The sequence below is a fragment of the Octodon degus genome, unplaced genomic scaffold (genome assembly GCF_000260255.1).
Source record: "Octodon degus isolate 3935 unplaced genomic scaffold, OctDeg1.0 scaffold00160, whole genome shotgun sequence".
Taxonomy (NCBI): domain Eukaryota; kingdom Metazoa; phylum Chordata; class Mammalia; order Rodentia; family Octodontidae; genus Octodon; species Octodon degus.
In genome coordinates, this window is record NW_004524736.1 from 5,026,967 (window position 1) to 5,038,731 (window position 11,765).

Sequence of the window (11,765 nt, forward strand, 5' to 3'; positions counted from 1 at the left end):
CGCCCGGCCTCAGCGCCCCCAGAGCGCCTTCCACGGCCCGGTCGGTGTGGGGCGCCCGCGCCGTAGGAGCCCGGAGCCCGGCGCGGCGGCGTGGGCACCGCGGCAAGGGCGGACTCCGCGGCTTCTCGCCCTCCGCCTGCCGTAGCCAAGCAGGGCGAGCGGCGCCGAACGGTCGAGGTTGGGGCGATCAAAGTCGGGGTGAACGCAGAGCGGGGCCCCGACTCCCCTCCCCGTCGGCGCGCTCCCCGCATCCCGACCCTCTGGGCGAGAGGTTGCGGCTTCAAGCGGTTGCCTTCCCAGGATTTAACGTTAGGGTCGGGAATGTGAGGGGCGCGAGTGCCGGGGGGGAGGCGGTCCCGGGCGCAGGCGCCGTGCTTTGACTCCTGGCCAAGGAAGAATCGGGGCGCGATCGCTACCTCGCCGTCCGCCCAGACCACAGTGGGAAACAATGAAAAGTCTCGAAGTGGAGACGTAAAGCCGACTCGTCGCGATGGGGTGCGGGTGGCCAGGACCCCCGGCCGACGCAGAGGGCTTTCCCGGCCTTGCGCTGGCACCGGGCGTAGCGCCCCCAGCCGGAGGAGCGGTCCGGGTCTGGCTGGGTCTCTGCGCTGGGGTAAGGCCGTCGGGCCTGGGCGGGTCTTAGCCTGCGAGGCAGCCGGGGGTTCGGGCTTGGCCTAGGTTCCAGAGCGGGGACGAATGAAACGCACCCGAAAGGACACGGACTGGGGGCGCTGGAAGCCGAGGGGGGACACGGGTCCGCAGTGGGGACGCCCCTTGGCGCTCCGGTCCACGGCCACGGCGCTGGGGGTGAGGGGCTCCCCGCTAGACGCTTTGAAGCGGTAGGAAATCACCCCTTTTGACCTAAAGGCCTTGTTTTGGGGTTTTCCCTGCCACCCTGGCCTTCCCCAACCTCGCCTGGAAGGAAGCCGAGAGGCTTCTTCCTGCCGCACCTGCTGCTCCAGAGGCTCAGCCTGTCTGCGCGGCGAGATAGGCAGGGCCCGGAGCGTGCAGTCGCCGTCGGTCACCTGGAGGGGGCGGGATTTAGGGTCATGCCTGCTGCAGGGTACCCCTCGCTGTCCTGCCACACTGGGTGTGGGGTTTGCAGGGAAAACCGCAGACTCAAAACTCGGGAAGCAGCAGGGGCCCCCACCTCTGCCTAGTGCTTCTTAGATCACTGCACGTTCGGCTCCAACCTCGCCCATGGGACCCTGGATGCTCTGGGTCTTCTCCTGGGACTTCAGCAGGTCCCTGGGATGACTGTGGGGAACTTGCCACCCCAGCAGGGCTCCAGGGCCGCCCCCCCCATGCTTCACTGCCTGATCCACTTGTGGGGGCTTCTTGCGATCCTCAGCAGCCCACGCCCCTACTGATGTTTCCATAGCAGGTAATGGTTCCCTGCTTCAAGGGCTCACAGAGTCATAAAGCTGGGGTGGGGGTGAGGGGAGGTCCATGAATCTAGAGAGAGGCAGGCGCGTCCAGACATCGGGAATTCAGATCTCACAGGCACAGGGATGGTCGGAAACCCCTGGTCCCGCCTAGGGGAAGGACCTGGCTACAGATGGAATGGATGGCTTTAGGGACCCACTTAAGAAATCTCCTCCATTCCCTCCCTCCCAGCCTCCCTCCCTCGGCGCACAGTGAGTCAGATTTCTGAGTTGTCCACTTTCATTTCCCCTGGGGCTGGGTGGAGGTTGGTGTAGAAAGAGGAACTAAGCCACAGCCTTCTGGGGGTTGAGGGGGAGGCAGGGCTGGAGTCTTCCCACCCTCTCTGGTAGGGGCTGGCTTTACTCTTCATGGGCTGAGCTGGACACTTCTCTGAAGCCTGCAGAGGGACATTATGGCGGCCTGGAGGTAGCATGTAGCAGCCACAACCCCAAAAGGTCCTTGTGGAGAACTTCAGGGGGAAACTGAGGCTCTGTGCTACTAGGACCAGCTCTACCCGTCATTCCTTAATCACTGAGCAACAGATAAATTTCTGAGAACCTGGTAATATGATTGCTCCCCCTTCCTGGGCCCATGCAGTAAAGGCCAAGGGCATGGGCAAGAGAAAGAAAGAAACTGCCAGGGAGTGGAGGGGCTCCAGACTAAAGTTTTAGGTTCTGGTGCTGGAGAGTGGGTGAGCAGAGGGGGAGCCCAAAGGAGCTGCAGTGTCAGTGTGTCATGATCTGCTGCCCTGACTTGAGTGAGGCAGAGATTTTTGGCCTGGGGTTACTCACCATGGGGAGCTGCACTTTCTGCAGCTGTGTTGTCAGAGGCCCACAAATATCAGGGGCTCCCTAGTACTGAAAGAAGCTGGTTCATACCTATAATCGTCCTCACAGGCTGTGGCAAGAGGATCTCCTTGAGTTGAGGCCAGGATGGTCTACATAGTGAGTTTAGGACCAGTGTACACTACACAGAGAGACCCTGACCCTGTCCTAAAACACCAGCCCCCAAAACAAAAAATGAAAAACAACTGAAGCCCAAACCCAAACAAAAAACCAGCTAAGTACTGAAAGAATGAGTCCAGTAGGAGGAGAAAGGGCAGACAAGAAACTAGGAAATTGATGGCTTCAGGCAGGGCAAGGCCTCAGCTTGGTGGCAGCTGTCCTTGCTGGAGGCAGGTTGAGTGGGTTGATGGGATTTATCTAAGGAGCAGGGGCTTCATCCCTGAGGGAAGCCAAGGAAGAAGAAAAGTCTTCCCACTGAATTCAGACACCCTTCCACTGTTCCCTTGGCCTGCTATTGTTTCCTAGAAACCAGTGGTTGGGTTCTTGTCTAGAGGATTAGTTGGGATTCTCAGAGGAAGGAGGCTGAGAACAGGGAGAGGGCAAAGCTGAGCAGGTTGGGGTGGGTCAGGCTAATCCTAAGAGCTGTTCACCTGTAGCTGTCCACACTTGGAGCAAGCAGGCCAGGCTTTTGTCACCATAGCTGCTGTTGGGTCTGCCCCTCTAGAGTGAGATGTGGCCTGACTTGCAAGGGAGGCAGCTGAAGGCAGTTCTGTGGCATGGGAGCAGCTGGTGCTTTTATTATCTGGCCAAAGGATGCCCCAGTCTGGTACAGGGCCTAGGGTGGGACTGTCCAAACATCCACCAGTGCTGAGATCTCTTTCCTTCCCCTTTCCTGCCCAGCACCCAACACAAAGCACAGATTCTGTGCCTTGGAAGCTAAGAGTTGGAAAGAGAACTGGCCTTGAACACTTGGGTGGGTCCACTGTCCCCAGGTCAGCTATCTCCCTGGCCCTCATGGAGTATTTAGCTGCTAATTTGCTGAGCTTGTGCCCTGGCTTTCCCTGCAGAGCCCTTTGCCATGAACCAGCCACCTCCTGGGGCTCCCCTTCAGCCACGCCGTGTGCGGTTGAAGCCCTGGCTGGTGGCCCAAGTGAACAGCTGCCAGTACCCTGGGCTTCAGTGGGTCAACGGCGAAAGGAAATTCTTCTACATCCCCTGGCGGCATGCCACAAGGCATGGTCCCAGCCAGGATGGGGACAACACCATCTTCAAGGTAAGCCCTGGATGGGTGCTGCCTGTACCTCTGAGGCCTCTGCTCCCCAGGAAAGGGACACACCCAAGCTCTTCTCAAGGCTGGTCTGCTTCACAGCTACCTTGCTCAGGTGATGCCAGGCCTAGCCTGTGGGGACGCAGGTCTAGCCACAAGTCTTTTTTATTAAGCTGTACCACTAGCTAGTCATGTTAGTGCATACTTATAATCCCAGCACTAAGGAGGCTGAGGCAGGAAGATCGCTGTGAGTTTGAGGCCATCCTGGGCTTCATAGCCTGAATTACATAGCAAGGCTCTGTTTCAGAAAATCAAAAATAAAATAATGATGAACTTGCCTGTACCTCAGATCAAGGTGGTAACAGAATGTCTCTAGAGACCCTGCAGTAACTCCCCCTACCTAGTCCTTGTTTTTGTACCACCTGCATTACACAGGAGTACATGTTCAGTACACATACAATAAATGAAGCTCCTAGTTCATCTGTAATCTTAAACCTAGGAGATATCTACTTCCATAGTTTTGTAACAGAAAATATAGCTGCTAATACTTTCACTTTTCTACATGTGCATATAAAATACAAAATAACAATCATATATATATTTTATGTATTTGGTACAGGGTCTCACTATGTAGCTCGGACTTGTAGTGATCCGCCTGTTTTCAGCCTCCCCAGTGCTGGAATTACAGGTATATGCCACCATACCCAGACATGGTCACCGGCTCAGTGCACCTGGGCGTGGGACCGGAGTGGCATGAGGTATAGGGTATAGAACCTGTACCAGGGATTGAACTGTGGTCCTTGCACTTGCCTAAGCAGGCTCTTAGTCTGCTGAGCTGTCTTGCCCGCCCCATATATTGTATTAACCTGCATATTTTCACTCAACATCAGGATCAGTTTTCCTTTCTAATATAGGTCCACGTCACGTAGTGACTGGGCTGTTATCTCAGGAGTGAACACAATTCAGTCACCCAGTCCTAGCTTGGGACAGTACAGGCTGCTATTACAGCGTTAGTGTTAAAGCCTAGAGTGCCACGTTGACTCTCAGCTTCTGTCTTTTATTCATTTTAGGTGATTTCTTTGTGGGATTTGTTCCTTGCTAAAGTTTTTTTCAAATCCTTTTCTTATTTTTGTGTAAATAACATAGTCACATAATTTAAAATAGAAAGATGTGAAATAGTTCGTAGCATAGTCTCCTCTCCTCAGCCATCCAGTCTCCTCCCCAGAGGCAGCAACAGTGTTAACAGGTTCTTTTTTTTTTTTTTTTTTGAGACAGGTTCTTGCTGTATAGTTCAGGATGCCCCTGAACTCACTATGTAGCCCATACTGTGCTCAGACTTGCAGTAGTCCTCCTGTCTCAGCCTCCCAAGTACTAACATGACAGGCCTGTGCCATCATGCCCAACAACCATCTCTCTTGAGAGATTTCTTTGCATCTATAAATGGATACCTTCCTATTGATCCCCTCCCCCTTTTTAAAAAATTTTGTGTGTGTGTGTGTGTGTGTGTGTGTGTGTGTGTGTGTGTGGCCAGCTCAGCCCACCAGGGGGCGGGGCTGGCTGGCATGTGGTGCTGGGGGATTGAACCGCGGTCCCTGTGTTTTGCTTAGTTTAGCTTGTTCTAAGTAGGTGCTTTAGACCACTGAGCCATCTCACCAGGCCCCCCCCCCTCCTTTTTTTGAGATAAATTCTTGCTATGTAGTTCAGGCTGGCTTTGAACTCACCATATAGCCCAGATTGGTCTCAAACTCAAGGCGATCCTCCTGTCTTAGCCTCCAGAGAGCTGGCATTACAGGCATGTGCCACCATGCCTGGCTCTACTTTTCAAGAAATGGTAGAGGCAGACATACTCTTCGCGCTTCATAGTTCTTGAAGAGCACCTGACAGTACATATCCCCCCCATTCCATCCTGAGAGTTGATCAAAATTTAACCAGGCCTCATGACAGACGTTGGATATTACACTCTTGCTTTTACAGATGGCACTGGAGTAAATAACCTTGTATGTGCAGTTTTGCATGCATGCTTTTTTTTTTTTTTTTTTTTTTGTGGAACTGGGGATTGAACTCAGGCCCTTGCACTTGCCAGGGTAGCACTTATTCCACTGAGCTATCTCCTAAGCCTGCATACATGCTTTTGGATTCTGCATGTATGATCCCATAGAAATCAGATTGCTAGGTAAAGCATGGAAACATATATCCCCGATAAGGGTGTCTGCAATTTTTAAATCTAGGAACTAGCCCCAAAGAAATCATTTAGGACAAAGAAGTGTCCAGGGTGATGTGGTTTTTTAACACTGAAACTCCAAAATCCTAATCCTGGGCAGAGGAGTGGCTCAGCAACAGAGCTGGTGCTTAGCAAGCACAGGACTTTGGTTTCCCTTTTTTTTTGTTTTTGGCCAGCTCAGCCCACCCTGAGGGCAGGGCTGTGGCAGCATGTGGAGCTGGGGATCAAACCGCGGTCCTCTGTGCTTGCCTAGGCAGGCGCTTTAGACTGCTGAGCTATCTCACCAGCCCAAAGCACATGACTTTAGGTCTGCAGATCTCTAGCTACATCACACTACATACCACCCTAGAGACTGGACGCATTTGCCTTTCCTGGAGCAGTAAATATGGATGCCCCTCAAAGCCCATAGATTTTGTTGAGCTTGTTGGCACCCCAGGAGCTGGAGAAGGAATCTAGGCCCTAGATTCCTGTTATACGTGTCCCTCATCTAGGCGGAGCTCAGCCAGTGACTGAAGTTCTTTTCTGTGGGACACGAGGCTGGCTTGATCCTTGGTGAGGACCAAGGTTTTCTGTAGTCAGCTGTCCTTTCTTCCTACCCAGGCCTGGGCCAAGGAGACAGGGAAGTACACTGAGGGGGTGGACGAGGCTGATCCTGCCAAGTGGAAGGCCAACCTACGCTGCGCCCTCAACAAGAGCCGAGACTTCCGCCTCATTTATGACGGACCCCGGGACATGCCACCTCAGCCCTACAAGATCTACGAGGTCTGCTCCAATGGCCCTGCTCCCACAGGTATCCTGCCTGGTCTTGTGTGGGCCCCTGGGAGGCTGTGCAGCCAGGAGGTCCCCCGACCCCACCATGGAGTGGTCCAGGACTCCCAGAAATGGCTTAGAATGGTGTCAGAGGCCTGATTCTTTTTCCTTGCCACTGCCCTTATTCTGGTCTCTTGGCTGCTGGCAGTGCCCTTCACCTCGCTGTGTCCCAGGCTGGCTTGACACCTGCTCTGCCACTGACTCCCCTGTCTTCTTCTCTCCCTTGACTGCAGAGTCCCAGCCTCCAGAAGATTATACTCTGGCCACAGGAGAGGAGGAAGAGGAGGAAGAGGAAGAGGAGGTGTGTGGGGAGGGTAGTGGGGAGGTTGGGGTTTACATGGTGAGGTTGGGGTTTAGAGTGGCCAGTGAGGCGGCCCTGCTTCGGGATGGAGCAGTCCCTTCCTCGGGTATGTCTCCTGGGTTCTGACCAAGGCTGTGTCACTGAAGCACATCCTTGTGTCTGGTCAGTTTACTAATCTGTTTTTCCTTTGTCTCTCTGCCTTCCTCCCTCCTCCCTTGCCTGTATCTTCCCTTCAGCTCCAGAGGATGTTACCAGGCCTGAGCCTGACAGGTAGGGCTGGGAGGCGGCATGCCTGGAGGTCTTGCATATGGAGAAGCCACGGGTAAAACGGGGCTGAAGGGAGGCAGGTCAGCTAGTCCTGGAGGTGGTATTAACAACTTTGTCTATTCTACCCTCTGTAGAAGCAGTGCAGCCTGGTCCCTCTGTGGCACCCTATTTACCTAAAGAAGATGTCAAGTGGCCCCCTGTTCTTCCACCGCCTGTGGGGCCTCCTGCCTTAGACCCCAACCTCCTGGTTACTGCATCTGGCAACCCTGCTGGCTTCGGGCGTCTTGCTGAAGCCTTGCCCAGCCCTGTGCCCCTGGCTGACGCCCTGCCCCCTGCAAGTGAACAGCTGTTGCCCAACCTACTGATCAGCCCGCACATGCTGCCTTGTAAGGCCCTACCATGGGCTGGGTGGGCTGGGCAGGGTAAGCAGTACAGGCTGTTGGGGCAGGGTCTTCAAGAAAAGCAGAGGCTGGCAGAGAAGGGAACAAAAGCAGGTGCATGTCCTCCCTGCCCAAGTGCCATGGGGAAGTAGGAGTGCCGAGGAGGCTAGGCTTACTCCCTGGCTGCAGAATGGGAGACGCAGGGCTCATGGGTGGGTGGCCCCCTCTGCCCTACAGTGACCGACCTGGAGATCAAGTTCCAGTACCGGGGGCGGCCACCCCACGCCCTCACCATCAGCAACCCACAAGGCTGCCGGATCTTCTATAGCCAGCTAGAGGCCACTCAGGAGCAGGTGGAACTCTTTGGCCCCGTGAGCCTGGAGCAAGTTCGCTTCCCTAGCCCTGAGGACATACCCAGCGACAAGCAGCGCTTCTATACAAACCAGCTGCTGGATGTCCTGGACCGTGGGCTCATCCTCCAGCTGCAGGGCCAGGATCTGTACGCCATCCGCCTGTGCCAGTGCAAGGTGTTCTGGAGTGGGCCCTGTGCCATCACTCATGGCTCAACCCCGAACCCCATTCAGCGGGAAGTCAAGACCAAGCTCTTCAGCCTGGAGCAGTTTCTTAATGGTGAGGCCCACAGGTCCTTCCTGGCCGCCTCTCACCCAGGGCATGGTTCCAGCCTCTGACCAGGGTGTTTGATCTTGATGCAGACCTCATCCTATTCCAGAAGGGCCGCACCAACACCCCACCTCCCATTGAGATCTTCTTCTGTTTCGGGGAGGAGTGGCCTGACCAAAAGCCACGAGAGAAGAAGCTTATTACTGTCCAGGTGTGTACCTGCACCCCACCTTGATGGGAATACTTTGGGACATGGCTGGGACTCGCTGGGGAGTACAGACTTGGCTGCCAGAGACAGTCAAAGCCCAGGGCTGGAGGAGAGGCATCTGCCACATGCCCCTGGTGAAAGCCCTTGTGCACAGATGGGTCTGGCAGCCCTGCCTTTGCTCTCCCTCATCCTGTCTTTACCCCCAGGTGGTGCCTGTCGCAGCCCGGTTGCTTCTGGAGATGTTCTCAGGGGAGCTTTCTTGGTCAGTTGACAGCATCCGGCTGCAGATCTCGAACCCAGATCTCAAAGATCACATGGTGGAGCAGTTTAAGGAGCTCCATCACATCTGGCAAGCCCAGCAGCAGCTGCAGTCTGTGGCCCATGCCCCTCCCATGGCAGGCTTGGGTGCTGACCAGGGGTCCTGGCCCATGCACCCTGTTGGCATGCAATAGCCAGACTGCAGGTGGTGGCTGTGTAGACTGATGAGGCAGTATAGTAGCCCCAGCAGGACTGGCTGGCTGCAGAGTCCAACCTTTGGGTCCCCTTGAAATGGATTTAGGCCAAGGATAAAAAAAAGACTGGTGTGCCAGTTCTCCCTGCAGAGCTTTGTTTCGGGGCCAACTTCCTGGGCCTGCTTCTCCTGCGCCCTTTCTGGCCCTCCTCGCTCTGGTGAAAACCGGCCAGCAGTCTTTTGAGCAAGGAAAGAATGTCCCCAACTGCAGAGCCTACATGGACAGGGCAGACTGCCCCAGGGTGGCCCACTCTTGTGGTTGCTCCATTTGCTCTGGCAAAAAGAGCTGAAGAAGTGTTGTGGGCCGGGTCAGCAGGGCAGGGGCCTGATTTGGAAGTTCCCTAGTTTGAGCCTCACTTTTCCAGCTCCTGAGATGAATATAAGCCTTTAGACATCATTACAGCAACTACCTGCTGCCTTACCCAGAGTTTAAGAATGTGGGGTTAAAGAGTAGAATTTTCTGTATTTTTGGATTAAAAAGTTAAAAAACTGACGTGGCTTATTCTTGACTCTCCCCAGTGCTGTGCTTTCTGCACTGTTCTTCCAGCCTCTTTTGGATTCCTGTCCTCAGTGCCAGTCCTCTGGCTCAGGCCACTGGCACCCCCCCCAGCCCCCCAAGCCTTCCAGCCAGAGTCAGCTGGGCTTCACTGACACCCGCCTGGCTGCTGTGCTTCCAGGAGGAAGGTGGCTGAGGCAAGGCTGTGGGATTCTATGTGTGCAGTCTGAAAACCTGACCAGATTGCTGGTTGTCTGGGATCAATACAATGTTAACCCCATTTTTATATGCTTATTATGGTAGAATAAGATACGACATGCAAATTGGTACCGCACCATTTGAATCTGGCTCACAGGTGTACTTTTATAGCTTGAATCTTTCATTGCAGTTTTATCATATTTATTTGTTGGTTTTTATGAGAATAGGATGCTGCTCTCTAGTTCAGGCTGGCCTGGAACTCACCATATAGCCCAGGCTGCATTTGAGCTCATCTCAGCCATCCTGCCTTGGCCTCCCGAGTGCTGGGATTACAGGTGTGTGGCACCACACCAACTCTTTATTATGTAGAATTTTAAACTTTTGCAAAAATGGAAAAAAATCATACCAAATCCCATGTAAGCTGTTCATTGATCATCTTTTTCACCTAAACACCTACACCTTCCTTGGTGTTATTTTGAAACAAATCCTAGAAATAACATTTTATTTTAAATATTAAGCATACATCGCTAAAAGATAAGGACTTTAAAAAAATTTTATGTGGTGCTGGAGATCAAACCAAGGGTTTCACACATGCCAGGCAGGTACTATCTTCAAGGTAAGACAATACTAAAAAAAAAGAAAAAAAAATTTGGGAAAAAAAAGGGGGGCGGCAGGGAGATATCTCAGTAGAATAAGCACTTGCCTGGCAAATGCAGAGTCTTGAGTTCAAACTCCAGTACCACACACACACACACACACACACACACACACACACACACAAACAAAAACAAAAAACTATTTGTTACCACACTTCATGTGAGGGAGGTAGAGGCAGTAAGATCGCTGAGAGTTTGAGGCTAACCTGGGCTACGTCATCAGTTTGAGGCCAGCAAGACCCTGTCTCAAAAAACAAAACAAAAAATATGTGTGAGGAAGTAGGAACTGAATTTGAGCATGTGTTTTGTTTGGTTTTTTGAGGCAGGGTCTCACTGTGTAGCCCAGGCTAGCCTTGAACTCACGCTGATCCTTCTGCCTCAGCCTCCTGAGTACTGGGGTTGTGGCACTGACCTACATCATCAGTACCTGAAGAAATTCATTTTTACCAGAAATCCAGACTTTAAAATGTTAAGACAATTTGAGTTTTACATTGCAGCTCTTTTTTTTTTTTTTTTTTTTTTTTTTTTTTTTTTTTTTTTTTTTGTGGTACCAGGGATTGAACTCAGGCCCTTGCACTTGTCAGGCAAGCACTTACTCTACTGAGCCATCTCCACAGCCCTACATCGCAACTCTGTTAACACATCGTTTCTTGTATTTGCTGCTTGGATCTGGCCTCTAGATCCTACAGGCTTACTTGGATGCAGATTTCTATTTTAAGTATCTATTTGAATTTCCATTATTAGTGACTAGTTACAATGCAGTGAATAAATAGGCTTATGCAGGGCTGGGGAGATAGCTCGGCAGTCTAAGGGCCTGCCTGGCAAGCGCAAGGAGCTGGGTTTGATCCCAGCAACTACATGCCATGCTAGCCCTGCACCAAGCCGACCACCAAAACCAGGTGTGGTGGTACACACCTGTAATCTCAGCCCTGAGGCGATTGAGACAGGAAAATCACTGAGTTCCAATCGAGTAGCAAGATCCTGTACCAAATAAAATATTTTAAAAATAGGCTTATGCGGGCTGGTGAGATGGCTCAGTGGTCTAAAGCACCTACTTAGAACAAGCTAAGATAAGCAAAACGCAGGGACCAAGGTTCAATCCCCCAGCACCACATGCCAGCCAGCCCCGCCCCCTGGTGGGCTGAGCTGGCCACACACACATAAAGTATAAAATAAAAAAAAAGAATAGGCTTATGCATATTTTGTGGTTTTTTAAATTTTTGTCAATTATCTTTATTATTCAGGGATATATCCCTGAAAATTGGATCTTGGGCCAAAAAAACCATGTCATTTTGCTAGGTGGTGGTAAAAAATACATAAATATGGATGAATGTCCTGTTTCCCTACAGCCTCACCTACACAATATACTGTGAACTATTTGGACTTCTGTCAGCTTGGCAGGTGAAAAACAGTATTTTAGTGCCTTTCTCATTGTGAGCCAGACAGACTTGGCATCTTTTCATATCAAGTGCCCTGTATAGATTTAAAAAACAAAACAGGGCTGGAAGTGAAGCTCATTGGTTAATCACATACTTTGTTTTAAAGCCATGGGTTTGATGGTTAGGATGCTAAATGAATAAAAATGTAAAACTTTAAATTATGGAAATATTGCTAAGAAG

The 11,765-nt window shown here is 52.1% G+C and overlaps 2 protein-coding genes across 4 annotated transcripts in view; one reads left to right on the forward strand and one right to left on the reverse strand.

Moving 5' to 3' along the window:
* Nucleotides 1-1,379, reverse strand: part of Kcp (kielin/chordin-like protein) — a 56,044-nt gene extending 54,665 nt beyond the window's left edge. Inside the window, exons 1-4 of the mRNA XM_023702871.1 lie at nt 1,194-1,379; nt 911-1,025; nt 708-829; nt 9-644 (exon numbers count right to left, since the gene is read on the reverse strand). Coding sequence (XP_023558639.1) covers nt 9-644; nt 708-829; nt 911-1,025; nt 1,194-1,379 — 1,059 coding nt within the window. The remainder of the gene's footprint in view (nt 1-8; nt 645-707; nt 830-910; nt 1,026-1,193) is intronic.
* Nucleotides 1,380-2,446: 1,067 nt separating this feature from the next.
* On the forward strand, nt 2,447-9,277 carry Irf5 (interferon regulatory factor 5). Of its 3 annotated transcripts, XM_023702889.1 has the most exons (9): nt 2,447-3,202; nt 3,278-3,483; nt 6,299-6,488; nt 6,742-6,809; nt 7,046-7,079; nt 7,211-7,462; nt 7,694-8,086; nt 8,170-8,288; nt 8,492-9,277. In XM_023702889.1, the coding sequence occupies exons 2-9, from the start codon at nt 3,289-3,291 to the stop codon at nt 8,735-8,737; spliced, it is 1,497 nt and encodes a 498-aa protein (XP_023558657.1). In that variant the 5' UTR covers nt 2,447-3,202; nt 3,278-3,288; the 3' UTR covers nt 8,738-9,277. The 3 variants fall into 3 exon arrangements, with proteins under 3 accessions (XP_023558657.1, XP_023558658.1, XP_004642791.1); XM_004642734.3 differs by lacking the exon at nt 2,447-3,202 and having other exon boundaries at nt 3,222-3,483; XM_023702890.1 differs by lacking the exons at nt 2,447-3,202; nt 7,211-7,462 and having other exon boundaries at nt 3,221-3,483.
* The last annotated feature ends 2,488 nt before the right edge of the window (nt 9,278-11,765 follow it).

Excerpts from the sequence above, each read along its gene's own strand:
- Irf5 (XM_023702889.1), top strand. The coding sequence starts at position 3,289 with ATGAACCAGCCACCTCCTGGGGCTCCCCTTCAGCCACGCCGTGTGCGG. Across the intron at positions 6,810-7,045 it reads AGGAGGAAGAGGAAGAGGAG|CTCCAGAGGATGTTACCAGG; the intron begins GTGTGTGGGGAG and ends TCTTCCCTTCAG. Across the intron at positions 8,289-8,491 it reads AGAAGCTTATTACTGTCCAG|GTGGTGCCTGTCGCAGCCCG; the intron begins GTGTGTACCTGC and ends CTTTACCCCCAG.